Source organism: Vulpes vulpes, chromosome 15 (genome assembly GCF_048418805.1).
Source record: "Vulpes vulpes isolate BD-2025 chromosome 15, VulVul3, whole genome shotgun sequence".
Classification (NCBI taxonomy): Eukaryota; Metazoa; Chordata; class Mammalia; order Carnivora; family Canidae; genus Vulpes; species Vulpes vulpes.
In genome coordinates this window covers 67,128,980-67,151,707 of record NC_132794.1, presented here as the reverse complement: position 1 = coordinate 67,151,707, position 22,728 = coordinate 67,128,980, and the positions used below count along the sequence as shown (strand labels likewise).

At 43.9% G+C, this 22,728-nt stretch overlaps 1 protein-coding gene across 18 annotated transcripts in view; it reads right to left on the bottom strand.

The window, feature by feature from the left end:
• Positions 1 to 22,728, bottom strand: part of TLN2 (talin 2) — a 424,341-nt gene that overhangs the window by 90,701 nt on the left and 310,912 nt on the right. For all 18 annotated transcript variants that reach the window (XM_072738715.1, XM_072738723.1, XM_072738718.1 and 15 more), the window contains 9 exons: positions 19,304 to 19,512; positions 18,093 to 18,212; positions 16,905 to 17,102; positions 15,697 to 15,836; positions 8,784 to 8,877; positions 6,805 to 6,894; positions 4,061 to 4,183; positions 2,563 to 2,706; positions 793 to 954 (listed from right to left, as the gene is read on the bottom strand). In XM_072738715.1, the coding sequence (XP_072594816.1) occupies positions 793 to 954; positions 2,563 to 2,706; positions 4,061 to 4,183; positions 6,805 to 6,894; positions 8,784 to 8,877; positions 15,697 to 15,836; positions 16,905 to 17,102; positions 18,093 to 18,212; positions 19,304 to 19,512 (1,280 nt within the window). The remainder of the gene's footprint in view (positions 1 to 792; positions 955 to 2,562; positions 2,707 to 4,060; positions 4,184 to 6,804; positions 6,895 to 8,783; positions 8,878 to 15,696; positions 15,837 to 16,904; positions 17,103 to 18,092; positions 18,213 to 19,303; positions 19,513 to 22,728) is intronic.

Below are 22,728 nucleotides of genomic sequence, written 5' to 3'. Positions count from 1 at the left end.
GGCTTGGAAGGGGGTTCTGGGTTCCTTGCCTGTGGCCTGCTCTCCCAGCTGTGGCTGTTTCCTTTTGAGGTTAGCTGCCAGCGGCTGCCTGATCCCCGCTTGGGGCAGACTGGGTTTGTGGCTTTATCACCCACCTATACCTACTCCAGGCCAGCTGCTGCAATTCCTTCCTCACAGGGTACCTGCCACTTCCCTCCCCCAATCAGTCCACGGCCTGTAACACAAAGATGAACTTGGTATGAACATGGAATGCTCTGTTTTAAAAATCTGATGCTCTGTTTCAAACATTCAAGCAGCTATAAACAGAATAGAAATCACAGGGTAGATTAAATTGATTTTTTTTTCAAGTGATTTCCCTAAAGCTTCCCATTCCCTTCTCCCCTTCACCTTCTCTCTAGGTCCAGATATATCTAGCAACAAAGGCAGACCCCCTACCAGCACCTCCCTGGAGCCAATGAGCTCAAAATCGTAGCAGCAGCTACGATAAACACAGGGTGTCTGCTATCCAAACACAGTGCCAAGCAATGCCTCATAGCCAACCTCTTTCACATTTCTGCCCCCAAGCTTCTCAAGTACAGAATTTGGCAACCCTGCTGCCTCCAGTTTAAGAAGGTTAGTGGAGACCAACCAAGGCTGTTGGTTTTTCATGATAAATATCTCAATGATTTCTATCAGGTGTTAGGCTTCATGAGACACAAACCTGAGGAGAGCAAAACTGAAATCCTGCATACTTCCTTCCCCACTGTAACAGGTGACACAGGGATCACCTAAGACCTCTGTTCTGTGACCTACCTTGATGGTCTTCACTAGGTTGGCAGTGCTATTGGCAACTTCCTTGGCTGACTGGACAAAGTGTCTCTTGGCCACTGGGTTGGCCGTCTTGGACGAGGCAATGCGGCAGGCGTTGCACAGGGCCGAGGTGTGCTTGGCGACAATGGTGGCCGCTGACAGAACCTACAAAGCATGGAGCTGGGTTGCAGCACCCCATGGTCAGTGCAGAGGGGTGCAGGTCAGAGGAGTCCACCCTGGTCCCGAGCCCCGTGTTCCTCTTCAGCTCACATATCTAGGGCCCATGTGATTACAACATGTGTGTCTAGCTCTGCTGCCCCAAAACCATGCCAAGAGAGGCTAAGTAAGAGAGAATAAACAAAAGGAAAGGAGGTGCTGCTGGAGTGGGAGAGGGCTGGACTCCAGATAGTCTGAAAGGAGAGGGGATCAGCTCTGCTTCAGGATCTCTGGCCAGGAGGCACATGGTCCAGGGTCTGGGCCAGTGCTGCCTGACGGAAGTATAATGTGGACGACATATGAAATTTTAAATTTGCTAGTAGCCACATTAAAATAAGTAGAGAAACAAGAGAAATTAATTTCAATAACTTCTTTCATTTAAATTGATAGATCCAAAATATTCCATTTCACCAGGTAATCAATTTAAGAATACTGAGATCTCATTATCTTTTCTTATCATATCAAGTCTTCAAAATCCAGTGTGTATTTTACACTTACAGCCCATCACAGTTTGAACCAGCTACATTTCAAGGGCTTAATGGCCATGTGCAGCTCATGGCCACCACACTGGAGTCCAGGTCTAGATGAGGAAAAAAAACACCAACGTGCATCAGTTCCTTCCTCACCCACAGGGGGACTGCAGGCCCTAGTAAGGGGTCTGGGTCCATTATCCCCCGGGCCCCACCCTTAACCCCAACAACTCTCTTGAACCCACCTGACCCACTTTACTGAGGCTGGTAACACCCCATTGTCTTTAATTGGACAGAGACGAGTGTCAGGTGCCCTGACATCTTCCACATCAGCTCTCAGGCTGGAAGGCAGGTCAGAGGGTCCCTCTAGTGCCTCCTTAACTTGGCTCCTCCTCCTGCCTAAAGAATGCTGGTCTTGGGGTACACAGTGGACATGGCACTCACGGGCTGCCTCTGGTAACCCTATGGACCAGTTCTTGTTCCTTTTAGCACAAGCTGCTTAAACAGGGCTCCCTGCTACTTGGATATGGAGTGTTGCACATACCATTTAGTCTTAAAACGCCTCTGTGGGTCCTTTAGGCACTTTGGATTCTAACTAGACTTTGAGGCCTGGCTCAGTGCCACCATCTCTGTGACGTGCACCTTGATAGCTCCTCATATGTTCTCTGTGCATCCCTGGTGCTCTCATCACATCCTGGCAAACCCCATCTTCCAAGCTTTCTCCAACAGAGTTACAGCCAGGGCCTACATGATCAGGTTACTTGTGTTGACCCTTACTGCTGAGCACAGAACAAGCCCTCCACCCATGTTCTCTGACCTGAATGAAATCATGAGACTCCCGATGAATCTCACAGTAATTACTCTACTCCTACTGCCTAGCAGCACCTCGTTTGAAAGCCCTGACACACTGCCACGCTTACCACATTTTGTAATATTCCCCCCTCAAGTTGTTATCCATAGCACTGCATTTAGCTGGCTTTGCAAGCTCTGAAAGAACAGTATTCCTTACTCATTTCTCACAGTCTCCCACAAACCACTTCCAGGAGCTTAAGGACTCACAGACCTCACACTCTCACCCCGTGGTTACCTGTGACGGGCTGCTGCCGGGGTCCACCAGGTTCTGGCATGCCATCTGGATAGCCTGGTTAGCCCTGGCAAACTGGATGGGGTCCACGAGGCCCTGGTGGCCTGCCTGGCTATTTGGATCGGAGATGCCCACCAGGTATGCAGCCTGGAAAGGGAGGAGGAAAGCACAGCTTAGACCCAGATGAGCCTGTAGGGGACGAGGGCCTGGCAATGCACCTGCAGCATACTCAGGAGCTCCTTGGTGTAGGTTTGGTTAGGGTAATCTCATCAGTAAGGGTTTAAGGACAGACGAGCTGATGGCAGCAGAGTCTCCTGCAGGCCTCTGGGAACAAAGTCTCTCTGTTCTTTTTTTTTTTTTTTTTTCAAAGTCTCTCTGTTCTTAAGAAAGCCTCAAGCAGCTTTCCAATGGGGCCTGAATAAGGAGGAAAGCAGCCCTGTGTGCTGCTGGCAGCCATCTTGGGACCATGAGGGTACCCAGGCTCAGTGTGAGGCTGACTCTCTGGCTGGCAGATGGCAGAGACAGAAAAATGTGAGTGGAGACCAACAGCATAGAGCTGCTGGGTCGGCCAACCCTGGAGCTTGCCATGCATGAAAGTTTCTCATCTCATAGCCAACTGCTTCCTTATTGTTGAGGCCAGTATATCCAATAGTAAGTAAGAAGAATGAGTATGATGGCTCTGGTGGGGGGTGGAGGGGAGGTACTATTTGGTCTTGAAGAGGACAAGAGGCTGTAAAAGAGAAGGTCTTCTCTTTTAAGCCCTGTGGATGTGTTAGTCAAATCAGAGGGAAAGAACGAAACTGTTAATGGGAATTTTAACCTTAAGTCATTCCCGAGAGATTTGAGGGGCAGGATAAGAACAATTTCATCCCCAAACTAGGGACGTTTCCCTTTGGTTCAGTAAAATCTCTCAGCCTTGGGGTGACTGTCAAATGATAAATCCTTCAAGGTAAATGCTGACAATTTTTGAAGCTTCAGTCACATGACCCCAAGAATTATTATTAGAGATGCAGAGGACAGTGGCACCAAAGCAAGGAACATGCCCGATTACGTCTCTGCAGGATGGTATCAAAATTTTTCTCCCTCTGATCCTAAAAAGAGCATGACAAAGATTTTTGCAATTTTAAAGCCTTAGGGAGAATGGGAATTATGTAATATTCATTTTTCTCCTCTGTAAAAGTGGTCTTAAAAGAAAAACAAACCCAAATCTGGTCTCTGAACCCTTATTCTGGGCCCACAATGTTCAGAATGTCACTGTCCTCATCAGGTTGTTCTGCTCCTGGGAGGTAACTGGCTGTTGCCTTGTCTAAATGCCCCAACCAGCAAAGGAACCTCTGCTTTGCCATGGTTTCTATGATGGTGGCTGGGGAAGAAGCTTCAGTTGGAGCTCACACATGCCTCTCACCGGGGTGTGGTATTCCTGGTATCCTCACCCTAGCATAGGACAGAGGCCTTAAGGCTGGAAGGCCTACATCAGGGGCCATGGGGGCCCGGCCCTTACCTGGGCTGCAGCCTCTGTCAGCCCACAGAGGGCTTTGGACGCAATCCCCACACACTCCCCAAAGGCAGGGAGGTCCCCAGTCTTGGCGTTCTGCGAAATCCCTGCCATTGACTCGCCCAGAACCTGCAAAACAACCAAGCAGTGACACTATTAAACCCCAATTTCTTCCAGCCATGTTGGAAAAGGGGAAAAGGGAGCCATGCTTCCAACTTTAACATTCAAGGCCACTTAATATACGATATTTGCCATTATTTTTCTTTATTTGCATTAAGAGGAGATTTAAGAGAATTATAACATTTCTGCTCCAGAAAGAGAAATGCATAATGAAAGTATGAACCTTTCATTCAAAAGTTATCTCTATCTTGGGGCACCTGGGTGGCTCAGTCTGTTAAGTGTCCGACTCTTGACTTTGGTTCAGGTCATGATCTCAGGGTCATGAGACTGAGCCCTGCACTGGGCAGCTCCATGGTCAGTGTGGAGTCTGCTGAGGATTTTCTCCCTCTCTCTCTGCCTCATCTCTCTTAACTCCCACCACTGTCCTGCTTGCTCGATCTCTCTCTCTCTCTCTCTCTCTCTCTCTCTCTCTCTTTTTAAAGATTTTATTTATTCATGAGAGACCCAGAGAGAGAGAGAGAGAGAGGCAGAGATACAGGCAGAGAGAGAAGCAGGCTCCATGCAGGAAGCCCGATGTGGGACTTGATCCTGGGACTCCAGGATCATGCCCTGGGCCCAAAGGCAGGCACTAAACTGCTGAGCCACCCAGGGATCCCATGGCTCTCTCTTAAAAAAAGGAAAAAGGTTATCTTTGTCTCAAAGAGGTACAGTTAATATACACAGATGAATAAAGTAAAACCTATACAGGGCATCCCACAGCTGAAATGGTCTCAAGTGAGACCTGTCAGATCTCAGAATATAAAAATCAGACATGTACACTGAACTGCAGGTAGTCACACCTCAGAAAGCAGAAGACATACCTTAGCTGATGTTATTCATTTACTTGATAGTAAAATTTAAATATGTCTTTGTTAAACAGTTTGTGTATATATAGATAGATAGATAGAAACAGATAGGTGATCTGAACCCTTTTAAACCTATTTCCTAAATTTTATAAGTATTCGCCTTATTTTGAAAATCATTGATGTCCTTTTTTTCCCCAGAGGGCTTTAAAATAACAGCAGAAGGGGGGGGGGGATCCCTGGGTGGCTCAGCAGTTTGGCGCCTGCCTTTGGCCCAGGGCCAAAGGATCCTGGGGTCCTGGGATCGAGTGCCGAGTCGGGCTCCTTGCATGGAGCCCGCTTCTCCCTCTGCCTGTGTCTCTGCCTTTCTCTGTCTCTCTATGTCTATCATGAATAAATAAATAAATCTTAAAAAAAAATAACAGCAGAAAGGGATTTTTAATATTTAGAAATCAACCCAGAGAAGTCAAGCAGAAGGTCACATGGGCAGAGGCAGGACACCTGCCCCATAGCTGGTGCTCTGTCTTCTATGCCCCAAAAGGACAGGTCCTAGTCTACTTCCCAGCGTCACAGATGGTGGAATGGAAGATGTTGAACACAATCCTTTAGAGAGACTAGGGCATTGCCAATGCCTAATTCTTTTTTAATAAGCCATTCTAGATAGAGAAAAAAATTCCCTGAAGTTGCTTAGATAATACAAAATAGTCCAGCATACATGAAAGCTTGCAAAGTGGGGAAGTTAGAAGATATCTGTATGCACAGTATTGTCCTTCCTATTACCCTGTGTCCCTCTTTAAGAAGGAAGAGTTCCTTTGGATCTAAGTATGTAAGACACATACACCCTTCCCTAAGGCAATCCAGAATTCCACAAAGGATCCTAGACAGAGCAAACTCTAGTCTTAGCCCAATGCAAAGCATACTCTGCCTGACATCATCAACACAGATGTGCCCCCAAAGCTAACATCAGAGCGATGTGCACAAACATGCACATGTGCTCCAAGTACAAACTTGGTATTGGCAATTGCTCAATATCCACTCGTCTCACTTGTATTTAATATTAATTCGGTTTTGAATCATTCTCAAAAACTTGGGTATTGCCGTCATAGGTGTTTCTTGACTTAAAAAAAAACAATCATTATTGCTCCATTAAGAAATCTTTTTAGTCTCACCACCCTCAATTGCTACCCACATCAAAGTAAACATGAAGACATAAGATATTGTTGAGCAAGGTTAAGATTTGGCAGGACACAAACCATTGCAATATTTACATCTTCTCATTCTTCCCACCTCCCAGAAGAACCCCCAATTTTTCAATTCCCTTGAGAATGATGCCATTAATAGATGGCAGAAAGAATACATGAGAGGGTCTTATAAAAGCCAACACCACTGATGAGCTTTTCCTTGGAATTCAGTCCCAGGAGAAAGAAATCTATGACTTGATTTACAGTAAGACTCATCTATGACATGGTATAAGCTCTGAATCTCAAGGTGTTATTTCTGGACGGCATGGAGGGGACCTGGGGACTTGTCAGACATGTCCAATCTCAGCTCCACTTTAGATCTACTGGATGAGAAACTCAGGGGTAAGGTCCAGCAGTCTGCATTTAATAAGACTTCTAAGTGATTCTGATGCACAGTCAAGTTTGAGAAACATCTGAGCAAAGGGCGCCAGAGTCAGGCTTTGTAATTGATGCAGCCACACAGACTGGCCATAGGCAGATGCATGTGGAGCAGGTCTAGGTTTTTCCCCCCAATGAAGAGAAACATTAATAGCATAGACAGGCTTACCTTGGAGTTTTCCATCACACTCTCAATGCAATCAAAGTAAGAGAGGTCACTGACAGGTTCATTAGGATTGTCCAACATCCCCTTGACAGTCTACAGAAGGAAAACACAACTTAAAGAGCAAGCAAGTGATATAGAACAAGAGAAATTCAATGTAAAATACTAACTATTCGCTTGCACTCTACATATAGCATCCTGGTCATGATCATTCATTTATCCACATCCTTGAGAGGAATTTAGAGGGTTTTATGTGTGACTTCAGATTTCCTCCTACCAACATTAACATTGATGGAAGGGAGGAGGATGTCTCAGGTTAGCTTCGACAGAGAATCTCCTGTTTACAAATGTGAAGGAGAAGCATGGTATCCACAAAAGGGAGAGATTTTTTTTTTCCTTAAGAAAATCTAAAAGCTAATGCAAGGCAATGGTCAACTAGCATGATTTCTCTGCTGGGTAACTCTGAGGAGTTTACCTTTCAAGGATATGTTAACTTATTTCTACGTGAAGAGACCCCTCAGTTTTCAATTCTGGAATCTTTTAATGCATGGGCATGAAAGAAGGTAACACCCCCAAACTGCCCACTGGGATGGTTCATTTGTTTTTAATTTAAAAAGTACAGAAAATATTCAGTCCTCTTTAGGAGTAGCAGGGTATGGGGCTTGCCCCATTGTCTCTAGTCCACCAAAAATCTCTCTGGGTCATATGTTGTAACATCTCTAACAGTCATGTATGAGGGAATTTGCCAGGGGAGCCATCCAACCTTCTCCCCAGTGAGTGTGTCCACCAGGACCCAGCAGCTTTTGGGGCACAGTCAACAAAAAGACACAGTCATTTGAGTTACCAAGGATTGGGGGAGGTCATGGTGGAAACTGCTGAGTTATGAAGTTAAGGATCTCAGGAAAGAAGGCAGCATAAAGGAGTTCATTTCATTGAAGAACCTCCTCCCACCCTTCCCACAATCAAAATGGTTTTAATAACAGTCCTGAAAGAGTCATGATTTTGGCAACCAAGGGTACCATTGAAGGACAGAGTTTTTGTATCTGGGCCTATAGATTTGATTTAGACCAAAAGCCCACATATCATATTTGTGAATGTGAACAGACCAGGACAGGATAGTAATTAGCCCAACGTAGGAAACAGCCTCCACTGTTTTCAGAATGCTTGAGTCCTGTGGTAACAAGCCTCTTGTTGCCTCCAGCTGTGCACACTGGCCGATCGCCACCAGCAGACAGGGCCTCAATCAAGCCCTTCAAAAGCTGCAATCAGACCCCCTCTGGCATGGTGGGTATTCCCGTGCTAATCATCCAGAAAACTAAAGGTAAGCCAGGCACAACCAATCCGTATCTACTGAGATATCTATTTGGCTATTTCAATACAACCTGTACTGGTTACGACTGCTTTGCATACAAGTGGGTACACTGATTTTCTGTTTACCGCATACATCCTGTGGGCACAGACGAATTTTCCATTATAAATAAACCTTAAGTATGAATGTAAATTGAAAAGCATGCACACTGTGTTCTGGGCCACTACAGGTCACATAGTCACCTTGATTGTGTAGTTAAGTGTTATTCCTAGGTTTCCACTAATGTGCCCCCTACAGTGACTAAAATAAAACATATGGGAAAATCATTTTATTCAAAAAGAACATCTATCCTGGCTTCTCCCAACTGCCCCAACACAATGACTCCAAAACTTTTTAGGTAGAAATTGCTCATCTTCAGCCTACACCCAGGCCTCTTCCTATTTGAAATAGAGGCCTTTAACAAAATAACTCTCATCCTAGTGGTAAAAGGGGAAGCAGAGATGATAAGACAATTCCACCAAATCTTTAATATCTTTCCACTAGGATTAAAACTTTGGTTCCCAGTAGTTTTCCAGTAAGGATATAAGGCAAAAACAGAGGAGAAGAAACTGACCCTTTCTGGGAAGGACAGAGAGTCAAACCCTCTTAAATCCCAGTGACCTTTCTAGGAACCTACCTCGAGCTCCCGCAGGGCATTATCACATTCTTTCTGGCCTGGAGCTTGCTGGGTGCACAGAGTAATGAGCTGATTGATACTCTCTGTCACAGCTCTGTAACAGAAACAGATAAAGGGTTTTTGTTTTGTTTTATTTTGTAAATATCAACAGTAATTTCCCAAACAATGTTTTGTAAGATCACCAGAAATACAAGGAATTCACTATAAAGGCTAAGGTCCCCGTGAGAGCTCTTCGACAAGGCTCTGAACAACCAAAAATAAACCACAACCAGCAAAGATAGAATGAGTGTCCCCACTTTGCCTGTGATTACTCATTTGGTTTCCCTTTAAAGGGTACTAATGGTTCTTTTAGGAAAGTATGACTATCTTTTAATATATTCTTAGGAAAGAATTCACAACAAAGTTGCAAATAGCAAAGAGATCATATTAACACTGTTTTTAAATATCCTTCATTAGCAACCCATAAGGAATAAGATGATCTGAGGCTATTTTGGATAGCTTTTGTATAGCTTGGAATGTTTTATATATTTTAAAACATAGCAGGCATACATACAATAAACTGCTCATGATTTTAAAATCTCTTCTTTCCACGAAATTCTACATGATTCGCTAGTTCCTAGAAGCTATCCCCAAATTATCTTTAAAACAGCTCTTTTAACATTAATAGGAATTAGAGACTCTTCATTTTATATATGTGTCTATTCTTAGAACTTGAGAGGCAGCTCGGAGTTTCTTCTCTATTGGCAAGGATTCCACCTCTCCTAAGCAGCCTCTGCTTAACTCCTGCTTAGGTTAGACTACAGATCATTTAGAAAGTCATGGTCCATTCTGAGTTAATTCTTATATAAGGTGTGAAATATGGGCCCAGGTTCTTTTTCTGTGGGTAAGGGGTGGCTTATGTAAATCCAATTATTCCAGCACCCTTCATTTAAAAGGCTATTCTTTCTACATTGCATTGCTTTTGTAACTTTGTTGACAATCCCTGGGCCATGTTTATGTGGGTCTACTTCTGGACTCTGTTACATTGACCTATGCGTCTAATCCTTTGCCAATACCACAGTTTTTTTTATATTCTTAAAATTGAATACTCTTGTGTTTTAGAAATGGAAAAAAAAAAAAAAACACAACAAAACAAACCAAGAGATAGGAGAGAATTTTCTAAGGGGATGCTACAAATAAGCAGCAAAAACCACACTTGAACCCATGACTCTCTGACTCCAAAGCCAGACCTGTAACCATTTTTCAGCACGGTCATAACTTGTCTATATTCCGGCAGGGCCCTAACCTCTATTCATAGATCCTAACCACTGCAGCTAACCTGCAACTTCAAATAAAACAAAGAAAAACAAGATAGAGCACACTTGCTGTTAATCATTAGCGCTGCCTAATATAAAAGAGGCCTCATTTTATTAAATTGGCTTTGCAGCTTCCCACAGAATATCAAATTAGATGGAAAATGATGTTGCCAATGTACAAAGGCAATCAGCTTAATTATTTGATGAGGAGATACTGCTTTGAATTTTAAATTTAGCTAAGGAGGATGGGAAGAAGAAAAACATTCCTGAACTCAAGAAAGAATCCCAAAATAGTTTTTTTAAGATTCACTCTAGCAATTCATTTATTTGGAGCAAAGTGCTTAATTAAGGTGTCAGAGCAGCACTGGGTTCTCTGTGGTGGAAAGCAAAACAGTAACAACTGAGATAGCAGGACAATTCTGGGTATCTTGGAGGGTGTGGCCCCTGATATATCCTCTAGAGGGGTCCCTCAGAGAGTCCAGGGCCTTGTTCCATGTGATAGGCTTCAAGACACACCTCCAAGGGGGCAGGCTGGCATATGTGATGTTCATGTACGAAGGGAGCCAAATGCCCTCAACAGTGATGACACAACACATAAGGATATTTCCACGTATCACACCAGTGTTCCATTTAGCTTATTTCTTTCAATGTTTCCTGTGTATCTGCATTTCTTAAAATCTAATTTTTACATAAGGATTTTTCCATTAAAAACTGTTTATAACTGGAGAATCCAGAGACTTTATAGCTGCTTATTGTCCTCATTTTTAAACTATTTTTTAGATGTGAAAAATTTTCAAATAAAAACTTGGAGTAAGAAAACCTCAAAAGACTAGCAGTCTGTGGTTAGACAATCCATAAAAGTGCCAGCACAGCACTGATGTCTGAATGAGTCACTTGGGTAATAGTGATCCATGACTAGGGAGCATGATTTAGGTATTATTTACCCTCATAACTCATTTTAGAGTCTGGATGAGATAGCTGATAATAAAATAAGTGGCCCAGAGGCAAGAGGTTACGTAGATTTGACAATGAAAAATAGTGTTTTTATGTTTCAAACTATAGCAGTTGGTTGTAAAATCAAAGGATTAGAGGCAACCCAAATATGCAATGACAAAGGACTGATTAAATAAATACATAGCCTACAATGCTATTCTGGGTGCCCATTAAAAGTCATAATGCATAGTATATTCCTACCACAGAAGAATACTCATGGTTCACAGTTAAGTAAAACAAAATTTACAAACATATATACTCAGGAAAAAAAAATGACGGAACAACATCCCAAAATGTGAGATTTATAATATTTTTAAAGTAATTTTATTTTTAAATAGAAAAGTTTAGGGCAGCCCGGGTGGCTCAGCGGTTTAGCGCCACCTTCAGCCCAGGGCCTAATCCTGGAGACCCGGGATCGAGTCCCTGCATGGAGCCTGCTTCTCCCTCTGCCTGTGTGTCTCTACCTCTCTCTCTCTCATGAATAAATAAATAAAATCTTTAAAAAAAATAAATAGAAAAATTTAGGTAAATCAAATAAAAATTATGATTTGGTCAACTTACATTGTCACAAAGAGAGACCCAAAGAGAGTATCCTCCTCTGTTCTATATGAATCTAAATAAGCCTGAACAGCAGTTTAAAAATATTTTTCCAAATTTTTTTTTTAAAAAATGATTAAAGCTACACAAGTTTTTTTTTTTTTTTAATACAAAAAAGTTAAAAGTAATTCCCCCATCCAGAAGTAGTGTTTTCTTGTGTTTTGTTATCTATCTAGGCATATCCAGCCACTCTCAGTTGTTTTTTTTAAAATCGGAATTTATAACCTTAGATCTTAAAAAAGGCTTTCTAATGTACAAATTGTTTAGCGTATTGTTTAGCGTTCAAAGATTCTGACTGAATTGATTCAACTAGTTTGGGAGCTCTGGAGGGAAATTCTCAATAGATATGGAGATGGACGAGGGGTGAGAGAAGAAGGTCAACTAATTTGTGCTTTTGATGATCTGTTAAGTATAAATCATCTGTTAAGGAGCTTGGCGGGGAAAACATTGATATCAGACATTTCCCTTCTTCAAGGGAGAGCCTCCTTATGCAGGCAAAAAAAAAACCAGCACCCCAAATTCTACCCACGTGTATTCCCTGGGTCCTACTCTGTACACGGTATGGGAATTAAAAAATAATATAGTTTGTCTCTCTAGGAAAGCAAGGTGATTACAATCTGGTTGGTTGGAGAGGCAGGATAATGAACAGATAAGGCACAAAGAAGGTAAGCCAAAGGAAGCAGTGAAGGCGGTAGGTTGTCAGACGGGATCCCGAACTTCCAAGACACCTGACAGATACATTCTGGGCTTGCTGGGAGCACAGACAGAAGGCACAGGTTCAGCATGGGAGAGCTCAATGTGGACCACAACAATAGGAAAAGCCAGCGAGAGACTGATTTGGATAAAAGGAAGACAACATTCTAGAGGAGACCAACAGACAACCTAGTTTATATTTTTCTATTCTGTAGTGTGGAAGTGCTGCTTGCTGGGTCATTCTTTTTCACCATATTAGGAGACAGGAGGAAATGTGCTTGGTAGGAACCTCAAAACAAAGGACAGCCCAGGAAGAGGAATCATCTGCAAAGTTCTAGGGAACCCTCAGGAGACAAAGTAGCTCAAAAACTGTCTGGGTCCCAATGCTGGCAGCCATGGGCATGAAGACTTCTCAGCCAGGGAGGCCTTCTGGGCCAGCGTGACTGTTGTGTGAGCAGTGATGCAGAGGAGGCGCTCAGGGGTAGGCCACTCCCTCCATTTTGCAACTGCACCTTGGTTTTCTATTTCTTTGACTAAGTTTAGGGAGAATCAGGCCAGCCCCTGGCCAGGGAAAAAGCTGAGGAACAGCTGGCAAGGAGTCTCCAGCTTTACATAACTCATCAGAAGAGAGCCAGAGCTCAACAATTACACAGGAAGAAGACAAACAAGCTGGGCACTCAATACACTTTGTCCTCACTAAGTACCAGAAATCAAAGGACTGCACTCCTTAAATGTACCTGGGCTCTGATACAGAATGAACAGCAGAGGGAAAGGGGATACTCAGCTGCTTCAGAGCAGGAAGAACATGGCGACTGTCAAGAACAAAGGATTCAAACCTGCTGACATAGGAGACAATGAGGGGCTACATTGGTCCAGGTCCCGACAATGGCATCCTGGGGCCTTTGGGGGCCATCCACAGGAAGCACAGGCAGGGCTTGGCTGTCTCAGGAATAGAGGGCAGTGGGACTATAGATGAGAGGCAATGGCAGTCAGATCCCTGCCGCTCCAAGGGTGCTCATGTGCAGGGCTGCCGTGGTGTCCAGATGAAATGAGGGGAGCATGCTGTGTGAATGTATGCGCTTCCCCTGCCCTAACACCACCAGGGCCATCTCTGTCTCATCACAGTGTGGGCCTACCCAGTACCCAGTAATGGGCCTAGCCCATTTCGGGCATGTGATAAAAATCTGCCAGATGAATGAATGAATGCATCCTAGCTGTGCAGAGAGCTTCACCTCGGAAGAACAGCTTGCCTGACTCACTGGACCTGTTTGGAGCTTCCACTGGGAAACCACCTCAAGGAGCAGAGCTTCCCAACATGGGCCAAGAAACCAAGGAGAATGTGCCAGCATCTTCTGGCAACAGTTCTGTCCTGAGACAAGCATTTCATGTGATAATTTTTAAGGATGTACTTGGCTGTGAAACCATCAGGCTGGAACTGCCAGTCAATTGCTGAAAGCCAGGACAGAGGCACAGACACCTCAGTCTCCAGGCCCCTTCCTCAATGTCACCACCAGGGGGCCTTCAGACACTCACAGAGCTGTGCTACCAGCCATTTTCTGTCAGGGCTTGTGTTTCCTCCCTTACCTGGCTTTCGAAAGGCCAGTTTACACTTTCCCCTTCTTCCATGATTTCAGAGAGTGAACAGTGAGTTCTAAGTTGGCAACTGTAATTTTGAAATGATGCACAAAATTGAAGATAATGAAAAACATCTGAGTTCAGATACCTGGAAACATCAATTGCCTTATCCAAAGGCTGTTTGTAGGAAAAAGAGAAATCGAGGAAGGGTTTTATATGAGAAACAGCTGCTCAACAGACAAGCCATCACCCCTCCTTCCTCAGTCCCCACCCTTCGGAGGGCACACACTGGCACAGTCACAAAGCATAAGATGGGGGCAGGGGGATGGGAGATTTTTCCAATCTCCTAGTGGCTCTTGCTATTGTTCAAAGCTTAAGTACACACACCTAGGAATAGCTACAGAAACTCAAGTGTTTCCAAGGGACCTGCTCTAAAATGATCTAATTCCACCCCCTACCACTTGCAAATAAATACATACATACTTATATACATACATAAAATAGCACTCCAGGCAAGAGGGGACCACAGACCAGTTTTAACCATAAGCACAAAGATATCTTGTGTACTGAGAACTAACAAGAACTTAGAACTTAAAGATGATGTAGTACCCATACCCATTTTGCAGATGGGAAAGTTGAGACAGGTTGAGAAATCCAATCAATGTATCCCAAGTAAGTCAAACATTAAAGCCTGGACTAGAATTCAGGTCTCCTGACTCTGAACTTAACTCAAAAAGACAGCCATTGAGCACCCAGGGGAGAGAAAGACAGGAAAAAAAGCAAGCAAACAAGCAAAACCAGGTTTTTAAAAAAAAAAACAAAACAAAACATGAAAAGTAGAATTCAAGCTATTCATTTTAAAAATCACTGATCATTTTGAAAAGGTTTCCAAATGCACTATATATCCTTATTACCCACACTTCATCTCTGACTGTTAGCTTTCCTATATATAGAGTGATGTCAAGTAGTGCTAAGAAAACATGCCTGCAGCACCAGAGAAACATAAAACATCCTACGCCCTCTTGGTTCAGGAAAATGAATGTGGGATTGCTAATACAAAATCTTCCCAGGCTGTCATTGCAATTTCTCCACATACCAGCATTCAATCACTACTTATTGAACTTAATTGCCTGAGTGGCCCTGGAGCAGACGTTGTATTGTATTAACTACCTCCTCAGGTGAAAACAACAGGAAAGAAGGACACTGGCACCACCCAAAGCTTGGATTCATGTTTTAATATATTTCCCAAAACAATTTATTCCCACCACCACCCCATTCATCCTAAACTGGAACCTTTCTACATGTGACAAATAGGATACATTTAAATTCATCTAATTAACCTTGAGGCCAGGCACACAGTAAGTGCTCCAGAAATGTTGAATGGCTTGTTGGGTGTCATGAATTTTTTTTTAAATACTTTTCTGGATTTTCTGATTTCTTTCAATGAGCACATATTACTTTCATTATCTGAAAGATACAACACTCCTTAAAAAACATCCATTTGAGCCATCCTGTTTATAAATCAATAGCGGCCTTAAGTCTAAGCAAGCTGAAAGGCTATATAAGACAGAAAACATATTTAGTGGGGGAAATCACATGAAGATGAGCCAGTTTAATCAAATGTCAGAGTTGCGACTCTGCCTCTGACAACATAAAAACAGCACATCTTTGCTCAGCAAAAGCAGCAGGATGTCAGGCCTATTTCTCACACGCTGACATTATTTAACCACACATGAAAGCACGTTTTGTTCCACTCTTACCTTGCAGCAGCTGCCAGGAGATTTTTTGCATTGGGGGCTCCTGGATCTACAGATAGAGACTTGGCAGCTAACAACAGCTTGCTGGATGCCATAGAGATATTCTTGAGGTTTCCTATCACTTGGATCTGGTCTTCTTTCGTCTGGAAAGTCAAAAGGAGGCAGAGTAATTAGGGCAGCATTCAGAGAGCTAGGAGAAGCATCTTGAAATGGAAGCAAGTTATCTATAGAGACTGCATTAAAGCCCAATTCGTCTGCAGATGCCTAACTGGTAGAGACACCGCCCAGCATCTACCCTTCCCCAAACAGATATCCAGACCAAGATGCACACAACAGGACAGAAATCCATCCCCAAGTGGGTCAGCCAAGAGCTGTGGAGTCTCACAAGTGCAAGAATTAAACGTGGGTGAGGGAAGGAGAGCACAAGTGCCCCAGTGCACAGACCAGGCCAGGATTCCAGCATCTTGCCCAACAATGCTGGAGTTGTCAAGAAGCTCACACATCTCAGCCTGGCACAAATGACCGGCACTGTCTAGATATTCAGAGCTGATTGCCGCCACGCGCACCCCCCCCCCCCCCGCCCCCCGCCAGAAGTTCCTGACTCAGGGCAAGACACATTTCTCACTTGGCTTACTTCCTGTCTGAGAAACAACCATGTGTAGATAACACAGCAAGACACACTGTGGGAGTCTCCTTTAGGGAGTTCACAGGAGCTAAGAAAAAACAGCTCTGCGAGCTGACACCAGACCAGTCATGTCCCCTTGTTCTGAATAATGGGTTTATCTGTTCATCTCAAGGAGGTAATTTTTAATCATTTGACACTTGGTATTAGACATGGTTCCCTCAAATGGGCCCAATGAACCTCAAAACCACGGGTTTTTTGTTTTTTTTTTTTTTTACTCTATTATACCACATATGAAGTAGAGGACACAGAGCTGCCCTCCCTCCAAAAAGCTTAAGGAAACCATGAATCCTGCTGGATGATCGTGGGAAAAGTTATCCCTCATCTCTAAGAAGCATTTCACACATCTTTAGGAATGCCAGTCCTGTGAGGTCAGAGCTTTCTAAGCAGCAAAGGAAACACAACGGTGTGACCTGCTGAGAGGTTTCCTATTTGTTTGCCCAGTTCCTATTTGTTTGGCCTTGAGGGCAGATGGTCTACCAGAATAGACAGGCAAGCGTCAACTCTAGTCAGCTATCACCACACTCACCTGAGCTTGGCCTGCCATCTCAATGCCAGCATCAAGGAATTCATCAAAATCGTCACTAAACTTTCCAGAGGCTGCGGCCAGCTCTCCACTCTGGCCCCGGGTGGCATGGACCACTTCCCCAGCAGACTGGTTCAGATCAGCCGCTGCTTGGTTTAGTTCACTCTGGGCTTCCTGGAAAGGTTTCGTGCTGGGAGGTAACTGCAATGGAGAGAAAAGGCAAACCCCTTAAGACATTTTACTTCGAATCAGGGAAATGAAGGAAGGCTCTGTGGAGGGAAAAACTCCAGGGATGCACTGCTGAATCATCTTGATTCAAAGACTCTGGGTGGTCTGAGCCCACTTCTGTTAAGTCTGACCTTTAACACACAGACATTATTTCATTCACTTAAATTTACTCAACACCTATCCTATTCAGTGCTAGACATGGTGGATTTAAAAATCCCCCTGAGGGGGCTACAGGCCCCTCAGTAGCAGAGCCAGGATTCACACCTGGGCAGTCTGACTCCAGGATCCATGCTCTGAGCTACCACTCCATTTTGGATGGAACCTCTCAAAGGTTTAGCTTTCTAGAAATAAAAAGACAGATGCCTTTAAATGTCAAATCCTATTCTTCCAAACTAAGAGCCATCAATTTTTAGTAACCTTTGCTAACATAGCTTTTGGGTGGATCAGAAGTGTCCTTGGTGGGGGTTTCAGAGAGTGAAGCTAAGCTCTATTAGTCATATCATGTACTCTGCTTGCATACCTGGTATGTTCCTGGCACCAGGCAGAGAAGAAATGAGTCCGAGCCTGCCGCTGAAAGGGGCTCACAAAACATGGAACAAGCTCCAAGAGCAAGAAGATTCCTTAGGCTATTCACTCTAACATCTTGGAAACACATGTCCCTCCACCAGCTGACTGTCATCACCAGAGATGTCCTGGTATTAAGTCAGATGATTGCATACCCACCTTTCCTGTTTTCACTGGAATGACCAGAGAGCCAACAGCAACAAGGACTCAAAGAAAAAGTAAACACTTGGGAACTTTGCTGATGGCAAAGCAAAATAAGGAAAGGGAAACTGGGAGACAAAACAGGATTCCTGAAACAGGTTCGCTGTTCAGAGATCCCACAGAAGGGAAAAGATTCCCTCTCACACCTCAAGTGAGCCCAGTCCCCCAGATGCCCCTTCTCACTGCAAAACCTCTCACCGAGTCCACAAGCAGCTTCTTGCTGGACTCGCCAATGCTCTTCAAGGCCACGTCCACATCCTTCTGTCCAGGAAGACAATTCACGCAGTTATTCAAGGAGTGTGAGACGGCTTTGGCCACCTGAATACACAGAGGGAGAAAAGCTCAGTAAGAGAGCAGTTTCGGTGCATACAGTGTTGCAGATGTGTGTGGAACCAGCAGTGACAGTATGCAGAGCTGGAAAGGATGGGGAAATTATCTGCCAGCATCCAGCTGACACCATTTACCATTAAATCACCTCATCAGGGCCTCTCACCGGGATTAACATTCTGTCTTGGCAAAGGGTTAGGCACAGTGATACGGTACACCTTACATGCACCCCAGCATTGGGCTAAGCACAACTATGTGACTCAAACACAAAAGTCTCCAATATTACATCAGGTTCTACAACAAAGATAGCCACCACCAAGAGGATAGAAAGGGCTCCCTTCTTGAGAGCCCTGTTGGGGACACAGAAATGGAAGGAGGCCCTGAGTTCCTCAGGTAAGAGTTAGGTATGATTCTCTCTGTGACACTCTGGTGCCATCACACTCATACCATACCCCACCCAAGAGCAGGTGGTTTCCAGACCAACCTGGGAGTTGCCCACATGCTGCCTCTTTAGGACGTGTGAGGGCTCACCATTTGCACTCTTCAGCGTCCTCAGGTAAAGGGTAAGATCTTTGGAAGTGGGCTGTGTCATTTCCTTTATCCTAAACCATGTTCCCAGCTTCTGGTCTAGAACTTTGCCTAGATGGTCTCTAGCCCGCTAGTTTCATTAGGCTGGCAAAGACTCATTCAAAGAGGCAGTAGAGCAAGTATAAAACTTTGAGTGACCAGACTAAGTATATCTACCTCCCCTCCCAAACTAGGAAGAGGAATATACTTAAGCATATACAGATCCCACACAAACTTGCTGTGTCCTGGCTCCCAAAGTTCCAAGGACAAATTTCAACAGAGCCCTCCCACCCATACTCTTTGTTGACTCAATTAAGCATATCTATTATGGGGAGTACCAGGCAAGATTTACAGAAATGGGTATTGTGTATGGCCAGCATCGGCATAGCACTTTGGGAGGTTTTGAAAATACCCACTGATTGAAAAATGTTCACACCAGAGAAAGAATGCCCAGGGGACAGCCTGTGAACACGACCACCTTACTGATGATCATAATTGCCAATTCTGGGCCTCACCTGGGCTAGTCTCTGCTGACTCTCAGCATCCCCAGGGGCAATCAGGGCCTGCTTGGCTTCTTGGATGAGCATGGCTGAGCCTTCCATCACGTCTCGAGCGGAATCTAACATGGCTTGGGCAGCTGCAGGATCATTTGTGGATGCGGCCACTCCACGTGCAGCCTGGGCCAGTGTTTTCAGAGCTTGGGCTGTCTCTCTTGCGGCCACTCCTGGGGATAAAAGTCCACCACACTTTCTATTAGATTCCATCTAAAAGTCATACTGTACTTGAAAATAAGCCTCTAGAACACAGCTTCTTAGAAAGGAGAGAACCTTCTGAGACATCTTACTTTTCATAAAATTTGAATTGCTATGCTTCTCAAAGTAGCAGCTTATACCACTGGCTCTGGTCCAATCTAAGACATGCTAAACAAGTGCCTTTGCTAAAAATGACTTTGCTCTGGCTCCCCTCATACACTCTGCCCTGCCGGTCCGCAGACCTAAAACACCATGTGCAGGGGATCAAGTATACCGATGGATCATTCAGATGCACTTTTCTTCCCAACTGTTTTTATTGGGAAGTCCACATGTGCAGTTCAGTGAAGTTTTACACATTTACAATCACGTAGCCACCATCCAGATGGAAGACAGAGGAGTTTCCATCACCTGTGCCCATCCTCAGTCAAGAACCTCTCATACCAGAAGTAGCTTTTATTACCATTGACTAGTTTTACCAGTTCTCCAACGCCTTGATGATGGGACCTCAAGCATGTATTCTTCTGTGTCTTGTTTCTTTTGCTACCAGAATGCTAGGAGATTCACCCATGTTGTTATATTCATTCTTTTTTCTTGCTATGTAGTATTTCATTATACAAATTCACTATTTGTTTACCCACTCCTCTGCTGATGGACATTTGGACTGTTTTGTGTTTAGTGCTATTATGAATAAAGCTACCAAGAAAGTTCCAATACATACATCTAGGTGGACAGATGGAATCATTTCTCTTGGAAATGAACTGCTGTCATAGAGCAGGTTTAGCTTTAAAGGACACTCTAAAAAGTTTTCAGAATGGTTTTACTATTATACACTCCACCACAACGTATGAGCATCCCAGTTGTTCTACATCCTAGCCAAAACTAGCTACTGTCAGACTTCTTGTTTTAGCCATTCTGGTGGGTGTGCAATTATAGCTTACTGAGGTTTAACTCTTATATCCCTAAGGAATTATGACATTGAGCACTTTTTTATATACTTTGTGGCCATCTGGATAGCCTCCTTTGTGAAGTGCCCATTCATCCTTAAATTCACTTCTAAGGATGATGGGATTTGGTGATAAACTATGAACATAAACTAGTTCTCAAAAACTATAGCACCACCCCCCACAGAATGAACACAATCTTCCTGACATGGCACCCAGTGCTTGGCATACCCAAGAAGATGAAGGCTAGAAATGCCAGAGCAGGTAACAAGAGAATCTGAACACCCTGAGAAACACAGAGGAGCCCCCCTTAAGGCATATCTCACCAAACTGCTTCCTAGATGAGGTCCAGCACTGAGAGGTATCTTGTTCATGACACACTTTCAGAGGCAGTGTCAGAGCTAGGATCTGAGGATCCTTAACTTCTGGGTCAGACTCTGCACAGTGCTCTTTGGGGTAGAGAATTACGACAGATTCTTTTTTTAAATTTTATTTATTTATTCATGAGAGACACAGAAAGAGAGGCAGAGGGCCCAGGGATCATGACCTCAGCCAAAGGCAGACGCTTAACCACTGAGCCACCCAGGTGCCCCACTATGAGGGATTTTTGTTAGAACATATACCATATGAAAATGACACATTAATTTCTCTCTCAGCTTTAAGGTGACTTGTCCAAAGGCTTCAGCTGGATGGTCTCTGGGTGCCAATGAGACCACCTTTCACCAGCTGTTGCTTCTGCTGTGTCAGCAGAGACACAGCAGGTGGTCCTCTCCTTACTGAGGACGAGGCACCATAATACAATTATGTGAAAGCCCCCCCCCCCCCCCCCATCCATAAAACAAGACAACTCTGCAGTGCTGCAGACTTGCTAATCTGTAAATATTTAGTAAGTCACACAGCTGGGACATAACTCTATAATCTAATCAGGGCAAATTACAAAGCTGCCAATCTACCATTTATCACACGGCACTTCTGAATGGAACATGTGGGATGGAAGAATTTTAAACAAAGTGTTTTTTTTTTTCCTTTTTTATGGCAAAGGGGAAGCTCAGGAGAGAAAACACAAAGATAAATAAAGTGAAGGTGAAGGAGAGAAACAAGCTGAGCAGAACAGTCAATTCCTTTTTATGTCTGAGCTTCTGGCACAGAGTTGAAAGATGCCCTTGCTCAGAAAGGCACCAGATGTGGTTAAGACCTCATCTAGCTCTGGCTCTGCTGCTGATTAGCTGTGTGGCCTAGACTGCTGCCTTTTCCCTCGGGGCCTCCGGTTCCCACAGGCTTTAGGAGAGGCTGAGATCACTGCTCTGTTGAAAATTCTGGGTGTGATTTCTAGACATCTCTTGCCTTTCCATTTATTATACAGTCTCCTGAGGCCATTTCTATTTGAGCTGTATATGACTTTGAAAGAATAAAACATTTATCATACACAATTAGAAAATTCATGTTTATGCAAAAATCATTTAGTGAAAAACCTTTTATAGAGCCAGACAATTTTTTAAAAGGCAGAAACCAGAGGAACTGAATGCCAAAGCTTAGGCTGATTTATCCCATGTGTTTTCCACTGAGGACTCACTAGGAAATCTCAAGGCACCTCAAGGATCCTCTTTGGAGGGATCAGGTTTCCAAAAAGAGGAAGCTACACCATCAAAGAATGAAACAAGATGACAAGAGGCCGGGGAGCCCAATGAACATCTATGGCTGTACACACAGCTCAGTTCAGAGCAACTTCTCAATGGTAGTGATGATACTCATATGGGTCAGGTCTCCAGGCAAACACCAAATGAAAATGTTCCTAGAGTCCATGGTACATTACAAAGCCAGAAATGCCAGTGGGAAATACAAAAGCAGATCACTGTGGCAATAACCAGTGAATAACCACAATTCTTTTAAGACACAGATTACAGTCTTCTTGCTATCTGGACCTTAAATTATGTTTAGGAACAGAGCCTTAGGAAGATAGATCAGTGATATGTGATGTAGTGAAATGCTCTGTAATGGTGCTTATTGTTGATTAGCATTCATGTAGGTTGTGTACAGACAGCACTAGACCACCTGGCAAACTTAGGTAAAAACCTGGTATGACATAGGTTTTTAATCTGTTACACAGAATCTGAAAAGGGGTCTATGCACAACTGTATTCAGCCAAGCAGAAATGTAGTTTGAATACTGCCCTGGCCAAACAAAAACACATCTATGTTAGAATCCAGCCAGTCGGCAGCTCACATGTAACTCCTGAATATCCTGCAT